Source organism: Aquila chrysaetos, chromosome 14 (assembly GCF_900496995.4).
Source record: "Aquila chrysaetos chrysaetos chromosome 14, bAquChr1.4, whole genome shotgun sequence".
In the NCBI taxonomy this organism is placed as follows: domain Eukaryota; kingdom Metazoa; phylum Chordata; class Aves; order Accipitriformes; family Accipitridae; genus Aquila; species Aquila chrysaetos.
This window is the reverse complement of record NC_044017.1, coordinates 31,714,545-31,738,423: the sequence shown is the minus strand read 5'-3', so window position 1 is coordinate 31,738,423 and position 23,879 is coordinate 31,714,545. Positions and strand designations below refer to the sequence as shown.

At 39.0% G+C, this 23,879-nt stretch overlaps 1 protein-coding gene across 3 annotated transcripts in view; it reads right to left on the bottom strand.

Annotated features, from left to right (window-relative positions):
• RB1 (RB transcriptional corepressor 1) overlaps positions 1-23,879 on the bottom strand; it is an 80,584-nt gene that overhangs the window by 41,367 nt on the left and 15,338 nt on the right. For all 3 annotated transcript variants that reach the window (XM_041128645.1, XM_030036336.2, XM_041128646.1), the window contains 11 exons: positions 22,948-23,058; positions 20,401-20,549; positions 19,608-19,685; positions 16,781-16,890; positions 15,672-15,749; positions 10,720-10,807; positions 9,980-10,096; positions 9,227-9,283; positions 9,112-9,143; positions 8,958-9,034; positions 8,543-8,745 (listed from right to left, as the gene is read on the bottom strand). In XM_041128645.1, the coding sequence (XP_040984579.1) occupies positions 8,543-8,745; positions 8,958-9,034; positions 9,112-9,143; positions 9,227-9,283; positions 9,980-10,096; positions 10,720-10,807; positions 15,672-15,749; positions 16,781-16,890; positions 19,608-19,685; positions 20,401-20,549; positions 22,948-23,058 (1,100 nt within the window). The remainder of the gene's footprint in view (positions 1-8,542; positions 8,746-8,957; positions 9,035-9,111; positions 9,144-9,226; positions 9,284-9,979; positions 10,097-10,719; positions 10,808-15,671; positions 15,750-16,780; positions 16,891-19,607; positions 19,686-20,400; positions 20,550-22,947; positions 23,059-23,879) is intronic.

Sequence of the window (23,879 nt, the reverse complement as noted above, 5' to 3'; positions counted from 1 at the left end):
TGACTATGGGTGAGATACGTCAGCATTGCAAGTAGCCACCTACAGCAAAACTAGGCGTAATTAAATAACTGCCTCTTGCTAATGTACCCTCAGTGCTGAAAGGAAGGGGGGAACACAGTTATGAAAACTATTAACCATATGACTCACTTCTACTAACCTTAGCAGGCAAACGTTACACATGTAGTTTAGGTTTGTCATTGAGACAGATGCTCTCTACAGTCAGTGGAGAGAGGTGCCTTCAGAAAGCAAATAATCCCATGGTGAAGTACCTGTTTAAGATATATAGAATGAATTGCTTTCTGGAAGTACAGCTCTGTCTCAAGTATAGAGGGAGCCTAAATACCCAAGTTATAGAAGTCGAACAACGTAGGACTCGTATCCCCCCTAATAAGAGAAACTCTATACTTTAAAGCAGTAGATGAAGTAGAGAAAAACTTAAATCCTCAATCAAGAATGGCACTCAAATTTCTCAGAACGAAAACTCTGCATAGTTGTTGTGTCTCAGGTAATCCCTTTGGTCATGTTGGTACTTGAATCAAAATAGCATCTTAAGGGTTGAGCTGACTTGGTATACCTGCAACAAATAAATGCCTTAATACTGTGCTAACATAACCAGTATCTTAGAAACCTAGTGAGCGTTTTGTACACTTTGTGAGTGCCTACCAAGAACCGAATACATTGCCAACACAGACAAAAGCAGGAAACACAGGACCTCGGCTTTAAGTGTTCTGGTTTCTCTTCCAGTAGCCTAGAGGATTTGCTTAGATGGTAACACCCAAGCATGAATAACAGCTTGAGTCATCTTCACGATAAATAGGAGTGGCAGGGAAGATTTTCAAAGTGATGGTGCAGACAGTGAAGACTATCATTCGGTATTCTTCCTGGTTTTTCAATTTGCCTTCAGCTGTTAAGGCAGATAAAAGTTTCAAGCCTCAAAAAGCACAGTATGATTTCTATAAAAGGAAACTCTTCAGGAGTACCAGAAAGGCATGGGAGAAACTACATACTTTATTTATGCATTTATTAAAAAGTGCGTGTATATATATGCTCAGGCTAAAAAAGCGTCTAAACATGTATGTATTTGTATGATACTCTATGGTATATTCACAAATACCCAAAAAGCAACCATCTTACAGACTTCTAAGAATACACCTTGTATGAAAAAGGCAAAATCACAGAAGGCTTTCCAGCCACAGCTGTGACAACTGAAGTGTTAGAGCTAATTCATGACCTTAAAAAAAAAAAAAAAAAAAAAAAAAAAGCAAGCACGTGCAGCAGAACCAGTATGATCCTTCAGCAATATCACGCCAAGCAGCAGTGGTGGCAGGGACCTCTCTCTCATCACACGCTTCTGGAACACACTCATGATGCAAGCAGAAATATATTTAGTTTGTACAGACAGAAAACCTCAAATCAGTTCTCAGTTCCTTCTTTAAGGTTAAAGCTGCACCCTCCTAATGTAACTTTTTCGAAAGGAGCATGGCGAGCACATGAAATGGCATAGTTTGGTGACCCGTCGCACACTCTTTCTCGGGTAAGAAAAACCCTAGAAAATTCCACATTAGAAATCATCGTCTTTAGCAACTTCCATGCCTAAAATGCGGAAGATCGCAGGAGATGGGTGATGCCTGCAATCCCTGAGGCTCCTGCCTTTACACCAGTGCAGTTCCCCCGGTGGTTCGTATCCCGCCAGCGAGCGTGCCCGCAAACGCTGTCATTCTGGGTAAGCCGAGCGGTTTTTTGTGCCTAAGGCTGCCCCTCATTCACAAATTAGGTATTCCTATATCTAAGGCAAGGCAAAATTTAGCAGGCATGAAAGGAGCACGTCTGACATAGACTTTTCTCAGAGAAACCGGCCGCTGTGCAGAAACACGCGCGACTCTGGAGCCCAGAGGAGAGACAGCAAGGGAACGCGCGACTCGTTTGCCAGCGCCGAAGTCCCTCGTGTGGTTGAACCCACGACCACGTCTGTTAGTAACACAACGAGCCACGGCCTGTCCTCGGGAGGACTTGCCCTCGAGGGCAAGCGGCAGAGCACAGCTTGCATCCGCGCAGCTGAACTTTCTCCACTTCTAATCCATGCCCGCAGCTGAACATAGTCCCTGAGCTGCATCATGCCCCAAATCTTGCCTGGGCATTGTCCAGCGGAGTGCTGACAAATGCCAAAACACGCCAGGGAACACGTTACTGACAAAATGCCGCCGATGACCGTGGGGCAATACTCAAGCCTGAACTATTGTCCCTTTGCAGTCAGTAGCCGGCCCTTTACAATACAAGGGGTATTGTACCCATACAACAATTTATCCAGTAACCTGTTGTATAAAATGTTGACAGTATAACCATTCCTACTTCTTCCAGTTTTGAAAGGAATGACTTAAGACATCGAAATCAAAGAGAGGACTTCATACTGCATGCAGACACCTACCTCCACAAGAGGTGGGGGACTTCAGGCACAAACCTAATAGAAAACACTACTGAGAAGGATATATACCACAAGAAAATATACGAACTCCCACTCCTAGATGCTCAGTTCCTCCTTACAAGGAGCACAGAAACATAATTTGAAATTGTACGCTGCATCCAAGGAAACAGGCACTAAGCACTCAAGTACGGTGAGCTCCACAGTAACTGTGTCCTTGTATAATCAAAGACCAGGAGGCTGCATAGTTAAGCTTGTACCATACCAAAGTACTAAGGAGTACTTGCTTAACTGCAACTTCTTACAGCTTTACCATGACCTGGATTTGGTTAACACTTTTTAAGCAAATCTTAAACATACCTATTTAATATTTTTCTCCTTATTGCACAATCAAAGTAGGTCTGCTGTTATTCCAGCTCAGCAAGTTTGTCATATTAATGCAACAAAATATATTCTCTGGGAATACATGGTTTTCCTCAGGAAGGCATTTCTGCCACAATGAGCTGCATAATTTAAAAACAACAGAAGTCTTTGGTGTGGGACGAGGTATCTGAGTATAAACATTAACTACATAGTTAGTTGACAAATATTACAAACATTGAGTTATACTAAATCAACAATACGTGACAAAACAGTACTGTAGATTTCATTGCAAATGTTTAATTGACAATAGAAACCACAGAGAAGAAGGAGCTGATAAAGGAGAAGCATTATGGAGCACAGTTTAGGCAATGCTGCATGGAAGAAGTTCTAAATAAAGCAAAGCATGCTTGCCTAATTCTGATCATATTTTAACCATTAAGAGAAGTAACCTTGTAAAGCCACTTTTATCTTGCATCAGTCATTACAACTCCAAACCACACTACAAGTCTAAATCACAACACGTATCAATGCTGATGTTCCTTCTTCCTTTGAAAAATACAAACACCAATTAGGATAGCAAGCGTTAAAGAGCAATACAGCCAACGAAGACTACAGCGTCAACAGCTGTAGTGCAATGCACTGCTTTGGTTCAATATCCATTTGTCCCTCACACACAAACACACACCAAAAAACCGGTTGAAGCTAGCAGACCGAACCAGACTGCGAATGAACTCCCTGCAGCCTGCCGCAGCGCGCCTTCCCATTCTGTTCTGGGCTGTCGTGGGGTTGTGGAAGGCAACGCAGCTGCCTCTCATCCCTGTTAACAGCAAAAGCTACGAACGTAACGTTTTAAAACTACAGTCCTATGGAGGAATACCCCCCGGACTCCTAGGGCTGCTGTGGATCAGTTAACAAGTTAAGAACAGAACATTTTACCCTCTGTAAAGCTCACCAGGAAAGCGTGGCCATGGTTCTTTCTCTAACCGGCCTTACTGGGCTGGCACGTTACCTTATCTTCGGACAGGGCTGCAGCTGGTCTGCAACTCCAGTGCAGGAGAACAAGACCCTTTCCCTACCCCAGTACTGGGCGGCTGAAGCTTGACAGAGCAGAAGGGCTTCACACATCACATCTCCGGCCCACCAAAGGCTGGCTTGCAGAAAAAAGTATTTTGTAACGTTGCCCAAACTATTCTAAGTATGCCAAACGTGATGATAATAGAACACGTGTATGCGCCACACTCTCCACCTACTGTACGTATGAAAAGGCTTGCAGGAAGCACATTCTCCAAGTAGCGGTATGAAAGAAATCTAATACATTGCTTGTTCCTCCCCGTTCACAGCTTACGAGCAGAGTGCAAGCTGAGAGGCAGGGAAATAAAACTGGATTGCTTTGCAGATACAGGCAACAAAGATGGATACTCCATTGGTGTTTACTTTCTTGAATGACACAGCAAAAAAAAAAAAAAAAAAAAATCCAAACCTAAGTCACACTGTTCGCAGAAACAAATGCATTTCAGATATTATAGATACTTCACTCTTAAAATAGATTGTGAAAATTGATAGACTTTGTATTTGATTTGCTTGCACTGAAAAGTTGCTCTTCCTTCTTTCTTCCTAATGCACTGCAGCAAGCAGGGACACTTTAGTCAAATATGTGACATGGCAGTTGACAGGGATTTCTCTAAAGGAATTTCAGAGATTCTGGAATTTGTTCACACAACCTTCATCTGAGATATTCAAAACAATTACCTTTTTGGCTGGCCACAAGAGAGATCAATTTGACAGAATTATGGAAAATGCTGAGCATGAACTCCCAGCCTGGCAGGTAACAAGCCATCCTTTTCACAGGAAACAGATTTTAACTATGCCAGGGTTTAGGTCATATTTATATAAGTATGATAAAAATTAAGCAAAGGCTATAGGCACCTTTACTTTGAGTCTAAAATAATTTCAGTTCCCTTTAAAGTTACGACCCTTTATTTAAAGTTATAAAATTAAAATAGTGCCCAAAATACTGTAGTGAGATGAAGCACAAACGTTCTAAGGTAAAGAAAGAATATTATTATTATTAATAATAATATTTATTAACATATTCTAAACTGATCTCCACTGAATCTGCACCTGGAAGCATCATAACCTCCCTGGTAAATCATATTTGAGTGGATAAATGGGGCTTCTCCCTTCAGGGTTCAATAAAGATTTAAGGAAAAGGAAGTACTTTCCACATTATTTTGTCAGTATGGACACTTGCCCCTTTTCAAAATGAAGAATTATTGAGAAGAACCTTCAACTTTTTTCCACCCTTTATTTTGTCTGGCTACCCTTTTTTTGCTAAAAAGATGACCTAGAAAAATTTAATCTCCTTCCTGAAGTGCAGATGACTACATCAGCTAGCTATGCAAAAGCAATAAACATATTCACAATGACTAGCAAAGGAGTGATATATTATCTTCAGATAGCAGTAAGAAACAGAATCCTTCACAATCATTCGATACAGCTTCCAAAGTCAGATAAAGGTCAGACTCAGTCAAGATTTTTTTCTTCAGGGAAATTATGCACAGCGTTTTTCCTCACAAAAGCTCTGTGACAAGTAAAACTACGACAAATTCAAGCTATTCTGTATTCAATTGCTCAGTCCCTTTAAATCTCATATTGAAGTCCTGCTTCCTAAAGCAGTCAGGGGAATGGGCAAAGATGGGATAAATACAGACCTGACTTTCCAAAGAGCAGACAACCCTTGTAATGATACGAACTACCTGTGGGGGAAGGTAAGAACTAAACAAAAATACATAGCAAATAATTGGGGGAATCAGAGTTGCATTATGCAAATATTTGTAAATAAGTATTTTTCAAATGTTTCTATTCTTATTTACCAACCTAGAATTTTTTTGCGTAAGCTTTAATCATTCCATGCTTTTCTTCATTTTAACACTTTCCGAAACAAATACATTCTCTCTAACCATATTAGGAAACTTGAACTTTCTTGAGATCCCATCTTTTTTGGATTATCAGGTAATTTGTTTAAAATTAACCCAAAGCAATCACCCATGGTGAGATATTCCTTATGACTTAGCAGAAGTCACCTGGCTTCTCTCTCCTCCTTTATCAAGTGTTTGGAGGTAAGAGAGATTTACTGGTATGAACTACACTTCTCTAACCTCTTACCCCTTCTTTAGGGAATTACTAATTAAGCAGGTGCTTTGTAAACCTTGTGCATCATTACATGGAGCCGATATCCAGGTAACGAACTGCAGAAGAATATGGTAAAGCACTCCTTCGTTCACTAGCTGAACGAAGCTAGTGGGACACCCGACTTCAACAGCCTTGCAAGTCAGCCACGGAAGCATTTTCTCCTGCTGCTAAGAAATTAACACTTTTCAGACTAAACCAGCCAATATTTAGATGTGAGGCACAGGTGGATTTTCTGCGCTAGAGGACTCACGGCTTTACGTTTCTGCGTGCAGCCTTACAACGTACGGAGCTCAGGTCCTTCCCTGCAGTGACCCAGAGACTCAGCAAGACATTTTAGCCTAGAAAATATTTCGTTACTCATCTCCTGAGCCACCACCGTGCAGTTTGCCGCTTACAACTCGCGGCCTTTCCCTGACGGGCAGCTGGAGGAGGCAATGGAGGCCGGTGCAGAATCAGAGGGTGCCTGTACCCAGGTTCCAACTGTCCATAGCTGGCTGCCACAGCTTCCCTCAGCTTTTGAGGGAACCTTGCCGTGCCCGGTAACGACAAACCTCCGGCAAGAGGAGACTGCACGCTGTCCTTGGGGAGATCCAAGGCAGACATGACAACACGGGTCAATGCAGCAGAAGGACCCTCGGATAAGTGTTCTGCACATTTCTTTTTATCCCCTCCACTGTGCTCCACTCCACGTATCTTACTGGCACTAGATGATCTTTGTAGGTCCCTTCCAATTCAACTATTCTATTCTATTAACGCTCAAATCAGCTATTTAAGCCACCCCAAAACAGTACCAAACACACACCTCCAGAAACTCAAGAAGATAGATTCAATACACCAAAATACATTCAAACAGAGCACTTGGAAAACTTGAAATAACCTTGTGCTGCTCGTTGACATTGTAATTTGTTTCACAAAAGCCTGCAACTACACCCGTAATTTTTGAAAACACAGTCCTTTGGGTTTTCCAGTCTGAAACCGCTAGTCCAAATCAGATGCGGTGCTTGAATTACTGGGTAGAAACAAGTAGATATGGCTTATTGCTGATCAGTAAGCTGACTTCAAGCTGGTTTGCAGAAGGTAGCAGGAGCCACTCTTTGCTCGTAGAGAGTGAAACTTGGGTATCCGTACCTCTGCCTTTTGTCCTCTGAATGTCACAATTCTCAAATTAGCACTTTTTATACGCCCGCAAGCTTCTTAAAATACTGCCTGCCTCATGAAATGCTGCCTCATCTTCCCTGTTTCTGTAGGCTCTGGGAAAAGGCTCTCAGCCTCAAGTGCTTTCAGGCAGTCTTATTCAGAGAATGGCAAAACCGCGAAGAAATTCATACAGCAATGGAGAGGCCATGTGCATTCCCCAAGACACCAAACAAACAGGCAAAAGCATTACAGAGGGAAAAATTTACACTCTGGTACAGCAGCTGTAGCACTGCACCAGAAATCCTGGGGCACACGCAGTGTCGTGGTGATGAGCACGGAGCTGGATACACAAGCCTTGGCTCCCGCAGCAGAAGGGTCGCCTTCGTCGCAGGGCACATCCAGAGAGCCACACGCGTCCACAGACTTCATCAGCAAGGAAAAATCGAGTGGCAAGGGCTGGTTGGTACAAGATTCAGCTTGGAGCATGGCAATTGCTTCCATACAACCCTGAGACCAGCATGCTTCTCCTGAGCTAGAAACCTGAAGGTGGATGGGGCTCCCACTGTCAGGCACAACAAAGCTCCTTGAACCCAGGAGTACAACCCCACAGCCTGGTAAAGCATCACCCGTACTAGAAAATTGCTAACTCTTCACTCTGAAGTCATACACAAACCAAATGCAGATTACCCTGAAAAGAAAATTTGCTTCACGATTAAACTATCCCATTAGCTATGGCATACCATGTTTTTTAAACTTCCCAGAACTGTAAGGTATGGGATGGGTTCTTAAATGGTTGCTTTAGGTGTCTCTGGTCAAAATTACCAGTCTTTATAGTCCCCTGTTTTGTGGCTTTAATAGCATATTTTTGGTTTATAAGTAACACGCCATATACAGAAACAATGTTTGATTTACTGAGATCCAGCCTAAAAAAACAACCCAACCTTCCAGCATTTTATTTTAACAGCATCCAAAAATACCAAAGTAACTGAAGCGCAACGGACAATGCAAATCAATATTTTAAGTACTATTAACAAATACATCAGATGCACAGAACGAAGGCCGTATTGCCAAGTGGGAAGAGCAACTGGATAAAAATTAACCCACCAATGAAAGCATAGAATTTACTGCCTCATCTTTGGCACCAAAATACCGTTTAAGGGTATTACCCTTAATGATTCATGTCAGACTAGTAAGATGAAGTTGGCTTACAGTCACGTAAATCAGCAGAGCTATGTCAACTTCTTCTGATACACTCCTTTTTTTCAAAACCTGAAGACATGCCAAAGCTAATCTTGTTTTGCTCTTGTAACTTATTTCGTTAGAAATAAGTCTCAGCAAGACCACAACTTATTCTACAGCATTGGGTGCTACTTCCTTTTTCTAGATATGCACGTTATACAAGGACAAATACTACTTCAAAGCATTACTTACAGATTGCCAAGCAAGAGACTCCATAATTCGATGTTCACAGCGTTCTAGATGCTTTATCATTTCCCTTGTTAGGCTTGGCTCCGCTTTAATAAAGCTTTCAATCACCTTGTAGAAGTCAAAAGCTTTTAAATCAAATACATTGAGAATCCATGGGAAAGACAAGTCTGTTTCAGCACTGGTACCATCACTCTGTGAAGCACTTCCTGCAGGGAAGATGGACTAATATTATCAAGAGTACTACATCCTTTCACTTCTGACATTTTTTCCTTTTTCTATTTATTGAATCATTGCTAGTTCAGAAATTTCTGTGAGCACTTTTTTTTTCTTTGCTATTTACTGTATTTTATGTATTAGAACAAATGGCAATAATTATCAATAAATCACAATGCTATTTAGCACTTTAGATTCAACTTACTGCCGTATGTAGCCATGACAACCTCAAGAGCACATGCCAGAAGAGACGTGTGGAAGATGTTATCATTCAGAAGTTTGCTAAGGAAAAAGAGAGTTATTAATACTTGTCCTAACACTAAAATAGCAGACTTTGATAACAAGTTAGGGGCACGTACCTGAAATTCTGCACTGAGAGGCGCTCTTCCTCCTGAAATATATAAATCAAACTTGTGAATATTCTTAGTATTTGTAAATGCAATGCCAGTACTAAGCTACCAGTACTAAACTTACCGACTTCAGCATAGACTCCATTACTCTGTAATACAGACGTACTCCAAGCTTATATCTCTGTTAAAAAAGAAGAAATTCAAGAATATTGCAGGAAGTTTTAACAGACTCCAACAGGCAGACTCTCATGTTTTAATGATTCAGGACATTTCCGTTTTTTTTGGAAGAGCTACCATAAAGAAGTCATTGTCCCCAGCTCCATTTGCCAACAGTACTGGAGAAGCCTCAAAGGCTACTCGGGTTTGTGCCTACCCCAACCACATGAAGACTGATTAATCAAATTTATGTCGATTCACAGCTAACAGGATAAAAAACAGTGCTGACAGAAAGGAGACTGCTGAGTACAAACTTGGTTGGATTTGCTTTCCAGAATCCTTGTATAACACAGCTGGCCTACTGATTTTATAAGGAAGTGAGTCACCTGGTGCCGTTTTAGGCTAAGTTACATTAATGAATGCAAATATATGTTTTATTAAATGTACTTTGCCCAGCAATTTTCCCATTCTTCATGAAAGTATTTCCAACATATTTCCACCTAGTTCCTATTGTTCCTTATATATTAAGAATAATTTGTTGAATACTATCTTTACAGAGCTTTAGAAAAAAATACATGCCCATTCCTCAAGTTGAAAAGAATATTATTACTTTTCACCCTTACTGATCTGTGCCGAAGGAGGACAGTCAATAAGTCAGGTCTCACGTTAGCTAGTACCAACAGAGTTCAAATGAGTAATACTCATCCAAAATGCTAGTTACCTGTGAGCCAATTTCAGCACATCCCTGTCCGACTGCCTCAGCAAATTTCATTTTGAAGATGTGCTCAAGACTTTCCACTCTTTTCAGGATACTATCCTTAGGGTTCACTGTGCAATTCTAATAAAGTAGAGGAAGGAGGGCAGGGGAAGGAAAGGCAAGGAAAGGACATTTTACTTCAAAAACATTTTAATGATTTAATCACATTAGTCCTGCTTCACTTGTAACACTTCTCAATCAGCTCATTACCATAAATAAAAGTGGAGTATTTCAAAAAAGATAGAATCATTGTATATGTTCAACAATTTCTAGTAACTACAACATCATGTCTCACATGCAACTACCCCAATATGTGAGTAGTACCACTGACATTAATGTCTTTAAAGTCAGAAATATGCTTAAGCTGCTCAATGTGGACACAAGAGATCCTCTGTGAGTACATCCTCCTTCTCTTCTTTGTATTCCTTTTATAGTCCCATCTTTTGTCCATCTGATACATAAATAAACCTTAATATTTACTACAGTAACAAAAAGATTTAAGAACTTATAAGGTTCCAGTACACATCAATTAGAAGTGCTTTCTAAAATGATTAATTGCATTTAAACCATCCCAATTAAAATGTACTTCAAAAATGGTTAATAAAGGAGTTCCCAAAACATATGTGTGTCAGATCTCTATGTGTACATTTTACTTGAGTGATAATTCCAAGAATCCTTCACAAATCTTCCTTCTAGTCACTTACATTGAAATACCTGATGAGAGTATCTGATGGTTTATCAGTTGCTGAGTTTAAAATCATAATCAATTGCTGAATGTTATTCATTGCAGCTCTGGAAAAATACAATAAAATGCATAATAAACATTAAGGTTGGCTTGACAGTTTCCAGAAACTGAACGGCAATTCTACAAACAAAAAAAGAAAAAAAAAAAGTTATTTTAGTTCTTAACTCAGTTACCAAACAACCTGCTAGGAAGAACTGCTGTACTGTGTTAACCATTATGAATTGTAATAATCTAATTCATCTAATTATTAGAATGATTACAATCCATAAGTAAACAACCAAAAGAACATAAATTAAGTAATAAACACTAACAAGCACTTTTAAAAAGCAATAAAATGGTGGAATTGCAATCCTTGTATGTGAAAATAGTCAGTTAAATCAATCAACTCCCAAACAAAAAAACAGTTTGGCTTTTGTACAAAAATAATACAAGACTGGTGAAAGACGACAGCTTTTATGTTTCAAGTCACCTGTTCACAAGTGTAATAAGTAAGATGTGTTAAAATACAGCAGTCACAAGAAAATACAGCCTTTTTAACATAGATGCTTTGAAAACCCCACATTTTTCAGAGGAAGAGTTGTCAACTTTCCTATTGGCAATGGCATGAGAACACAGAGTCTTCTCCCTCCCTGGATCTGAACCCTAAAGTCACATTAAAACTTAAATTCTTGCTTTAACTCAAATTCCTTCTATTTCTGATAGAAAGGCTACAATTTCTGTAATCCATGTTCTACCTGCTGTATCCATAGCTGGGTTTGAGGGATCTTAAATATAAAATCTTCTTAACTTCTAAAGTATTATGGGTGGGGAAAAGGATGTGGACACTAAAGAAATTTTTCAGTGTTTGCAAGAAATACAAACAATATCTTCTTTAAAAAGTAGAACAAAAATTCTTTATTGTCTAGATGAAACGTAGATGAAAAATATGAATAACACTTTTATTAACTTGGGACCAGTGCTGTTTAATATCTTCATCAAGGACATAGTGGGATTGAGTGCACCCTCAGCAAGTTTGCAGGTGACCCTGAGCCGAGTGGTTCGGTTGACGCGCCTGAGGGACGGGATGTCATCCGGAGGGACCTGGACGAGGTCGAGACGTGGGCCCACGTGAACCTCATGAGGTTCAACAGGGCCAAGTGCAGGGTCCTGCACATGGGTTGGGGCAATCCCAAGCACAAATACAGGCTGGGCGATGAGTGGCTTGAGAGCAGCCCTGCCAAGAAGGACTTGGGGGTACCGGGGGATGAAAAGCCGGGCGCGAGCCGGCAACGTGCGCTCGCAGCCCAGAAAGCCGACCGTGTCCTGGGCTGCATCCCAAGCAGCGTGGGCAGCAGGTCGAGGGAGGGGATTCTGCCCCTCTGCTCCCATCGGGTGAGAGCCCACCTGCGGTCCTGCGTCCAGCTCTGGGGTCCTCAGCACGGGACAGACGTGGACCTGTCGGAGCGGGTCCGGAGGGGGGACACGAAAACCATCAGGGGGCTGGAGCACCTCTGCTATGGAGAAAGGCTGAGAGAGTTGGGGTTGTCCAGCCTGGAGAAGAGAAGGCTCCGGGGAGACCTTATTTCAATACTTAAAGGGGGCTTATAAGAAAGAGGGGAACAGGCTTTTTAGCAGTACGATGAGGGTGCCGAGACCCTGGCAGAGGTTGCCCAGAGAGGCAGTCAATGCCCCATCCCTGGAGACGTTCAAGGTCAGGTTGGACGGGGCTCTGAGCAACCTGCTCTAGCTGCAGATGTCCCTGCTCACTGCACGGGGGCTGGACTAGATGACCTTTAAAGGTCCCTTCTGACCCAAACTATTCTGTGATTCTGTGAACTTGGATATATCAAAGTATTGAAATATGCCTCCATGTACAATCTTACTGGCATTATTTTACAGGTACAGAGTAAAGAAAAAAAAAACAAAACACACTGACATCAAAACTATTTCTATCTCTACTTAATGCCTACAATTTTCTTGCTAAAAACAGATTCAAAACCACAAGTAATGTCCATTGATTCATATCCAACGTCTCAACATAGAAAGCTACAAAAGCTAACAGAAGTAATGGCAGTATTTCAGAAAAGCTGTAATAATTTAAAGAATAAAGAATATTCTTAGAACAAGTGCATAATATCCCGTTGTTTATTCCGCAAAGTTAAATGCCTTGTTAGGGTGAGTGTATATCTCTCTGAAGAATGCATTTTTCAGTTTCTCTTCTAGAACTTAAATCCTGATGACAAACATGTTTCATGACTTTCAGAGAGATCATTAAGGTAACAGAGCATGGCCTCTTCTCAAATAGCATGTATTATCCAGGAGGTGACTGAAATATCTATAAGCGGGAAAATAAGAATGATAATGATCTTGTCATACAGGACAAGAAGATATGTGCATGAGCTAGCATCTAAACAGCTCACATTTCCAGCTTTTGGGGATATCATGTATTGTTCTGCCTTTATTATTTGCACATATATGCAGAACTAATAATATATCCAGTACATCCATAAGTACTAATGTGGCCTGGCTTTTTTTAAAACTTATTTCAAGTTCTGTATTAAGCAATGCACTAAGTTTCTATTCTTTTAGACAGGTTAGTGTATTAATTTCTCTCCTAACATCTAAGAAACAGTTTGATTCTTCCAGTGGTATTGTTACTTTCTGAATTTTTCCTTGTGGTTTTTCGTGGGGTTTGTTGTTTGTTTTAAATTTCTGTGCTATTTAACCTCAATTTGGCTCATATCGCTCAGAAAATAAGTGGAGAAGGAAGAAAAATATGTTCAATCATTACAACTGCAGTAGTACAAAGATGCATTTTTCTTTAATCTCCCTTTTAGAAGGTTTTGGTAAAATCACTTCTACCAAAACTCTACTAGTGATAAGGAAAAGCATAAGGAGAGTGGACAACACTAAAATGAAAACACACAATCCATTCTCATTACACTCTGAACTAGTACTTACACTCATTTCATCTACTGCTTTCTATATAAATGACCAGATACAAATCCTCTGATGAAAATTATTAGATTCTCAACAATTTCAGGGCGCTTTAGAGCAGATCCTAAGTGTCTAGGTCCAGAAAGAAGACATTATAGGAAGATTCGAAGTAATAAGTATGGTGATTTCAACATAACCTGTAAGGGGTTCTACTTAATGCAGGGATTGTTAATGATACACTTTCCACTCTGTGCTGGTGACCAAAGGTTTACTGCCACTGCCATCTAGTGACAGTTCTGTGGCTTTATGGAAAACAGTTTGCCTACACCCTTCATTTGAACTGTCGTAAACGGCATCACTTTTAGAAAACTCAGAGAAAAGCCCAAGTGTGGATGGAGAGAATCTAAATCTCTCATTAGACCCCCTCTCGGGATCAGAGGTGATTTAGCACATTTCAAATTTTTAGCAATGCGGAAACTTGGTGCTCCTGAATTTTCTTAGTAAGACTTACGCGTCAAGAACTTTAATGAAGCAACTGTCACAGTGTTAGAGGGCTTTTTTAAATGCTAGTATAACTGAAACCTGTTAATAACAAGCTATCTATATTTGTCAAAAATGGGATTTGTTTTCAATAACCTTCTTGTTAAATACACTGCACATTATAGATGGTCCAGTTCCTGATATGGCACATTCAGGCTGGGAACTGAAAGGGAAACTGACACCTTTATGGCTAAAAAGCATCACTGGCAGCTAAAGATTTGAAGCATAAGACTAAAAGGGACCACTAAGGCAATCAAATAAAACCTTTTGCAGTCACAGGCGATTAAAAGTTCTTTCATATACTGATCAATATCTCTCCCAGCTGCATGTCTCCTTCTATTATTTTTATGAAGAAGCTTTTCAGAACCTTTTTGCTCTGCTGGCTAGAAAACAATTAGTTTCTGCAGGTGGCATTTCGTAGATTTATAATGGATGCACAAGCCTACAAGCATATAACACTGTAGAAGTATTTTTAATAAAAACAAAAATAATTTTACTCATTTGAGAAAACTGAAGTAACAATTAAGGGTACAATATTTTAACTTCTCTCATCTCTACAGCATGCTAAAATGAAAGGCATTTATACAGCAAGCATGGAACAAGAACCTCACTGTCCAATTTTATTAAACCTGAGACCTTAAGAATGACTGCCTGCACAAACACTCGTCTGTTTGTCCACACAGCACATGGCATTGCAGTGACACAGCTGGTTGGTTCTTAAGTGTCCAGGAAATTCTAAGCACCATCAGGCAAAAACATACTGATTTTGTCAAAAAACTATGTGGCACAAGGGAAAAACGATACATGCAAATCTCCTTTCCTTTGGTTAACTGAATTCAAGCTTGCAGTTTTTCTGCATTTGATTGTAGATGAAACAATCTCCAATTAATACCACATTTCTACCACATCTGTCCATTTTCCTGGTAGACCAAAATACGTTGGCACTCTGAAATGTTCATCTTCCCAATACAGGAAAAAAAGTTGGTACTCTGAAATGTTAATCTTCCCATACAGAAAAAAACAATACTATGAAGAAAAAGATCATGGGAGAAGAAATGTGTGTGCATATACAATTTGGTATCAGGAAAGGAAGCCAGAAGATACAGAGCTAGATTAAAGATGGGAAAGGAAGATGGAAGTATAGCAGACAAAAGTACCACCATGGAAGTATGAAGTTGTATTCTCACAAGAACAAACACACTAATCTATTTAACAGACATCTTGCACTTCTTAAGTCAGTAAAAAGCTTCTTCTCTGTTTTCCAACAACTTCACCAGGAACTGAGGGCACTAAACACCCCTCAGCACATGCTCACTGCTCATTAGTGACCACAACTACGGTATGTTTTATGACAAACGAAACAGCTGCTTTAAAATTAAAACAACTACTCTAAAGATGAATATTTCTAGTTCAGATATTACACAAAAGAACACAGTTTAAAAGAAAAACTCATACCGAACAGGAGTCTGTGGAAGTATAACATTAAGTTCCTCATCTGGATTGTTTTTTATTGGTGTCCTCTCCAACTGTGAGCTACAGAAATGGAAAACAAACTTATGAAGTACTAATGTAATTCAAAAAAGAATGTTTTCTATAAAGACTTATTAATCTGCAGAAAAAAACTGTGGAACAGATTTTTAGAAGATCTAGATGTCCAACTACTCCAGTTGTTGGAACAATGTAATTTACACTGCCAAGTAGATCTTTGAGCATGATGTTGGACTAGATGAACTCCAAAGTTCCCTTCCAACTTCATTATTTCTCTAGAATTTTATTTATAGCAACTTCATTTATATAAAGCTGGTATTAGGTCCATTTTAATCCAATTTTAAACATATGAATTTTCCTAGCATAGATAAAGTCACAGACTCACATCGTGATCTCACATTAGGCAAAGCTGTGGAAATGTTGAATTGCCAGGAACCACTGGAATTCTAGAGTATGGAAAAGAATTCAACTACATCTGCATTACTGAACAGCACCAGGGAACGTGCCTGGCCACTGGTACTCAACTGTTTATTCTGCTAAACCATCCATGGCGTATTTCTGTCCCACGCACACTACCATTCCCCAAACAATGTGTGGCTGCAGGTCAGAAGTCAGAATGGCCTGAGGACCATTCCCAGCAGGCAGCTTCCAAATGCCACCGGCCGGTTTTAGGAAGGAGGAGCTGGACAGCGAGAACCCAAGCCATTCCGTGCCAGCAGAGCCCTACCACCGCCTCGGGCAAATCTAATCCACTGGCGTGACATGGCCTCGGCCACCTCCTCCTCCTCACAATTCCTCAGCTCCCCCTGCACAACAGGGGCTTGAACACAGTAAGAATTAGAGTAGAGCTTCCAAATCATTTTGAGTCACAGTCATACGTTTTCTAATTTTAATTTAAGCTATCACATAAAGCAAGGGTGGGGTTGCCAGAAATATCTTAGCTGAACTACAAACCTAGGAGATACACAGGATAAAGAGATCTCCATTTAGAACACACAGCAGGGGGGGCGAAGGGAGAAATCAAAACAAGTTCACATTTTCTATTATAAAATGAAAACAGTAAATGGAAATATTACCATGCTATGACATCAGGCTGTAGGGTTTCATCGTGATCCAGAAATAATCTTGCGTCTATATCTTTGTTGTTGTGATAGAGCTCATCATACTGTTTTGAGAGAACCTCAACCTCAAAAAAAACATTGAAAAAACCCCTTTATTTTATAGGAACAAGTTTGACAGTTTACTGAATAATATAAGCTAGTCCTACCTCATGAATACAGTGCTGAAATGCTAAGAGAATAACCTTGGAGCTCACAAAGTCACTTCTTATGCAAATAGCTGAAACATACCCAGAGGAAAATTATCGTTCTCACGCACAAAGATAATCTTTTAGAAGAGAAAACAATACAAGATCATGAGACTTTTTTGAAGAAATGTAGGTCCTGACACTGTAAAAGAGCTAAAAATAGCCTGAGTGGGAGACATAGACCTGCAAATCAAACTAATGTTTCCAGCCTTTTAAATCTTCCCTTCCAGAAGACAAAAGTGTCTCTAAGAGCAGGAAATATACCATGAGTGTTCTTAGACAGCTGCCACACAATCCGCTAGGTCCCTGTCTCTGCTGGTTTGGAGATGAAGGCCGAGACCCAAACTCAAACCCTCTTGTTCTGAGTGCAAGAAGAGTTCCCCCATTCCATATTAATATTTGTAGTAGTGTAGTTTTTAAGAGATATGCCTATTTCTACAAAAACATAGACCATTATTTCATATCCACATTGTTGTTTTTTAAATTACTGTTAAAAGTTTCTTAGTTGATTAGATCCCATATTAATATGACTTCATTTTGCATGGAAAAGGCTGTGTTGGTTTTCTGTTGTTTGGTTTGGTGTTTTGTTGGTTTTGGTTTTGGTTTGGGGGGAGGGTTGTTTGTTGTTTTGGTTTTTTTTTTTTTTTGTTTGGTTGGGTTTTTTTGAGTGACTAACTAAGTGGAAGTCTGGAATTTTTTTATCAGGGCCAGATACTAGCCTCAACTTCAAACCTGCTGCTGTGCTCCTGCAGAAGTAGGCAGTCACCTCAATTATCTGTTCCCTGACCCCTTAAACATACTAAATGATGCTGTGCTCTAGCAAACTCCTGCTATAAAAACACACAACAGTGCATATGAACCCAAATTAGTCTCCTCCCAGTCTCAAGAAAAAGCAAGCTGCAAATAACTCCCATGCAGCTTTGCTCCTCATCCTCTTCTTTTACCTTTGCCAAATTAATTTGCTCTAAACTGATCTCATGGTTAAAACTTTTGGAGATTACAATATTAAATCAAAGACTATCTTTAGATTCCTACTGTCGCTTTATTTGTTTCATTTTAGAAGTTCATTATCTTCCTAATGGCCTTTGTGTTCTTTTTGTCTAAAATATTTCAGTATTTCATAAATATCTAGAAACTTCAGATTCTCACTGCAAAAACCAGCAGCTCTTAAACAAAACGGCTGCACTGGGCTAACTGGGAAGAAACCTTCAGCCAAAAAGAAGAGTTCTGAATCAATCTATTCATCAGTTCATAAAGCCTGACCATCAAACACACAGTGAAGACAACTGAAATACCAACATTAAAAAGCCACAAAAATACCACCAAAAAAAAAAAAAAAAAAAAAGCTCAAAAGCTTTCTTGTTTTGGAAACAACGTTAAAATTTATCGAAAGCTCAGCAGGTTTTTTTTAGGAAAATTAAAGTCAATTTAAATGTCCCATATTACTAGCTATTGTACTGATGATCTCAGCTATGACTGATGGTTAGTTGGATTACATATATGAACTAACTGCCTCTGAAATATAGCTGTAACCTTCTGCTTTGTTTCAGAACGTCCCCTCAGGCACTCAAGTTTCAGAAGCAAGGATCGTGTGACTGGATTTTTCCTCAAATGCATCACTTCATACAATTTCCACCAGCAAGAAATTTCTTAGACCAGTAATTTTGATACTATGCTTAAATTGAGCAGCCTTGGATAAGAACCCTCACTGATCTGAGAATAAGCTGTATAATGACCGTTGCCTAGAAGTTCATACAGGACTTCCCAACTCCATATAGCCATAATTTAAAATAAAGTCTAAACAGACTGCTGATACCCTGAAATTCATTTTGGAAGAGATTAAGATCTTTAGTGGGTCTTGTATTTTGTCCCCCACCCAACACACTATGAAATCAAACAGAACATACACTTGGGCTGAATCTTGCAGACCTTCAGTCTGATAACCTGAAAATAAGCAGCTCTGAAGGTTACCACATCCATTGGTTTCACACAGCTAAACCTACCCTTTTAAGAACGATGGATGTAAATATATTGCAAGAAGTTACCTACTAAGGCCAGGCACACTCTTGCATGTGATTGCATAGAGGTAGTCTGCCACATCCAGGCTACAGCTCAGTAAGATGAAAGTAATTCTGCACAGACACAGCAGTCCAAACTCTGCCAGTGGTGAAACTGAGCCTAATCTTTTGGGTACCTCTCCAACATGACTACAGTAACATGTCTCAATTATATTTAAATTAAGCTGTGTAATTTAAGACTGTATGCACTTATAGACTGACTTCAGAGACTTCACATTGTTAATAGTTGTATTTTAGATTAATGGCCTCACTAAGATCATGGATATGCAACTTTTATGCCATGTTTTGCTTTGAGCAAAAGCACTGGTTCAGCCTCAGGAAATTAATTTATTAAATTCAAATGTAAAAGCTAAATATACTCCATGAATACTGGAATCCCTGCTAAGCCACATTCCTGAAAAACAATACATTTTGCTAGATGATTTTAGAAGAACCTCTTAGAACTTCATCAATGCGTAAAGAGATTCTTAAGTAATTTGGCATGAAGTAAAGCACTGTCGTTGAACTGTCTTAAATTACCTCTGGTAGTCCATTTGAAGCTACAATACCAATAGAATTCAAGAAAGGAATAAAGCTTGTGAAATACACATTTTTGACCTAAAAAAAAGAAAAAACATAACATTAGCAATATATAGAGGCAGCCATGCATACACTGCTTTCACGTCTTTAACAGGAAACTAAATGAGATGTTTCTGTAATGCACTGTGTTTTGTTTTCAAGAAAGCAAAAATGAAATTGTCTACATATCCAAAATGTAGTGATATGTAAGCATGCAACACATAATCCATTCTGGAATATTAAATGACTAAACTGGGAAAGAATGGCACTCTTCCCAGCCCTCTTGTATTTCTACTTCCATCACCTGCTTGGATATTCAGAAAAAAACCCAGTCCTTTTTAGACAGGAATAGATTTATCAGCATAGGAAAAGGGGAATAGGATCTTTAAGATCCCACACAGAAGCAATGTGCTTGTTGTGTACTTTTTCTCATCATGGGATGCAGCTGTGAAACCCCATCAGAACAGCCTTGTGTCCACACGCTACACGCCGTGATCAGCGTGTAACTTCATACTGCATTCTTCACACTTCAGTTTCCCTGGCGAAGTTATCACCCATACCAAAGGGTTTTGTTGGGGTTTTTAAATTACCTACTAGAGAAACTACAGAATGGTAAAATACCTTCATTACTCCACTTGAGGGAATAGTTAAGCAAGCACAACTATTGAGATTTAAGACGACCATTTAAATAAATGCATATTCCAGATGGGGTTTAGCAGCAAGATCTAACAGACTTTAAAAACACAGGCATTACCTCATCTAAATTACAATCATGCTCTTTACAAAGGACTTCAATAACTTTTGTATCGGTATCAATTTGCTTTGAAGTACGTGTATTCCTGTTCTGACCTCTTCTTGGAGTTCGAGCTGAACCATTAACAGTCACTGCAGTCACAGCAGACTCTGGAAAGATAGTCAGAACCACAACAAGGTTAGAGTCTTCTTAAGAAAGAAGAGATTTAAATTTTTAAAACCTAAAGAGATTTAAATTCTGTTTTTTCAGGTCCTCTTCTTAAATATTTCCATCTGTTCAGCTGGGTAAAAAACCATCATTACAGAAACATATATAAAAAGAAAACTAATTTTTAAACTTCTGCCTCAGTATTTGGACATTTTGCTTTTAAAAAGCTATTCAACACAGAATGTAATAGCACTTTCTGTAAGTAGCTTTGAATAAGCATCTGTTTTGCAAAGCTAGGAAAGCCTTATCTTTTCACAGATGAATAACTATTTTTTCTGTTTTTACAGAAGTGTGAAACAAGGAGCTGAAAGAGTAACTTTACTCTATGTGTCTGAAGGTTAATGAAGTCACAGAAGGCTTAAGTGCTGGTGGGAACCTGGAATATGGTTCTGCAGGGCACTCCTCCTTGCCCCAAATACTTCCAGGCAAACAAGTACAAAAAAAACGCTAATTCACCTCAAAGAAGATATGAAAAAAAAACCTTAATTCAGTGAGGCAAAAATGTTTCATTTTGTTAAGCTCAAAGTAGGTGGCTTCAATTTTGTCAGCTTGAAATACATGACTTATATTAATAACATACATTAATACCATTAAATATTGTTGGTTTAAAACTGATACTCTAATCAGCATGCTGGTCTCATTTGTAACTTCATTTGTATTTGATAACTGTTCTGAGAAAATCTGACAAACTACACTGCTTGGGTGGCTGCATCTTAATCCCCTCAGCCTTAGTCAGATCATAAAGCTTGACATCATTTAGCACAACGTGAAGCCTCTTGGTCACGAGGATTTGAACAATGCATTGTGTTATTTCCTAAAAGAATGAAGCGCTGTGTAACAGTTTATACAACACCTGCACATATCACACAGCTTCAAGTTAGAAATCGAATGGTTTACACTTCGGACAGTGATACCCATATTTGCAATTTAGCCTGAAGCGGCAGCGTTTCTTTTCAAGATACAATCCACAGGACCAAACTGTTTCCAATAATGAGCTCCTACTCTTCATAGTCTCACTAAAACAAAAAATACATCAGTGTGAACAGAGTTCAAAACCAGGTTGTTTCAATTCAGTGTTCTTGGAAAGAGATGTTCATTTAAGCCTACTATGGCTTTATAACATCTGAAGTAAGCAGTAGCATGTATCTATCCTACTACAATCAACAAATTTAAATTCAAAAATAGTACTAGAAGAGGGCAGGGATTTGCTTGGCACAAGCCCATCCTTTCCCACCCTTTATTCGCATTGGCATTAGAATAAAAGTGAGGAAGTTTTGGTACAAAAACCCAGGTTATTTGTTCTTACCTGCAACAAATAATTACTAGGTCAGATAAATATCTTCCAAAACATGGAATTTAAAGAATATAGCAGGGAATACATCATCTATTCTATCACACTGTAACCCAAGCAGGTATTCAGTTGTGAAACAAAGAACTAAAGCAAGTAGATTTAGGCTGTAAATACTAGTCTCACATCCAAACCCAGCAGAGGATAAACCTAGTTAGTATCAAAAAATTGTGTTCTACGTACTGTGGCTCCAAATACTTTAGTATATCAATCCCATAGCTTGCAGAAGAAAACATTGAACAAAAATAGAATTTTGTCTTTGAAAGTTACAGTAAATGTTTGCTTTCTCTGCCTTTTTGGTGAGGTTTTCCAGGTCTGAGGGATAAAAACTGAAGGTACAAAAAGTTACTGCTGAACAGAAGTTTCTATAGTGACGACCCATTATATTTTCACTTAAAATAAAGAAAAGCCACTTGCTAATAATAAAAGGGATGTAATAAAAGCAAAGCTATCTACATTTTACCTCTACCGTTTTATTTTGAGCTACCACTGCAATTAGGTTGTCGATCCACCGTATATTTCTTTTAAATGTCTGTATAGTCCAGCATCTTGTACATTTCTGTTGACATACAACAGTATGATGACAAAGAAATAACTGAGTCAGAGCACCATTTTCCTTTTGCAAGTCAAAGCAAACCTAAATTAATAGTTCTCAGTCATCACCTACCCAGAACCTGAATTCTTTTACCAAAGTAAAACTGCTGTTTTAACAAGCCCCTGAACAACTTGCATGGGCAGAGGACATAGCAAATGGATGGTAGGAACAGCAAAAAAAAAAAAAAAAAGAAAAAAAAATTTATATTAAATACACTGCCACATTCAGATTATTTAATCCAAGTTCACGATCATCCAAATTGAACTAAAACATCAAAAAATCCATTTTAATAAGTTTAAGAAGTTTTATGATGTTAATTATGAACGTTAGCATGACTACTAGAAATTTAAACCAATTTACTTTCTACTTTAGTGAACAAAAATACTAAAATCCTTACTGTATGGTTCCTTGAGCATAGCAGGAGGTGACAGTTTGATAAAATAATCTAAGACACACAGCAACAACTGGAAAGAAATCACCAGGTCATCTTCCACTTGCAACACTTTACCTGCAAATGTTTAAAAAGGCAAAGAAAACCTTTGTGAGATGTTTGACATAGTTTTGGAAGTAATTTTGAAAAAATAAAGATTTGGAAGTTCATTTAATAAAACACGACAACTAGAATCCAGAAAACATCAGACAGGATGCTAGTGTTCTTTAAAGGCTATTAATTTTAAAACTCGCGGTTCTTAAGAGGTTTGTTGCTTTAGAGATAGCATACGTATAAATAAATTTACTGTGCACAAAAGTCCGACCTCTCAGTGCTCCTTCCTGATTTCTTTTTCATTTTACTACAGTGGAGTAACTGTGTAGACTGTTTTACCTACATGAACCTCTTCCTTCTGTTCAATTCTTCCTCACTTTCTTTTTTGTGGTCTCACGCAAGCTTTGTGAAAGCTGCTAAGTATTCAGAAAGCAGGAGTTGCTAGTATATAGTGAAGAGAAATTCAAAACATGCTATCACACTGGGTGCTCAGCTTGTCAAATTTAATTTATATGAAATGACTTAAAAGTCACACAAATATTAGCACTAAGAGCACTTTTAAAACTACATTATTCCAGCTGTTCCCAAATTATGATTCATATGCCAGGAAGATTGACAGCCATTCCAAGATGGCATGCATTGCCACGAAAAATTGGGAAAGCCGAGAGCAATTCAAAACAGTTACAGACCACTACATATGTTCTATTTACATGCACAATTTTTGTACTATTTTCTATCATAATTAGCAAGCATCACCCAGGCTCTCCTGTGGCTTCAACTATTTGCTGGTCAGTTTTGGCTTTCCTTATTCTCAATGAAAAGGCAGGCTAGAAAAACTGTGGATT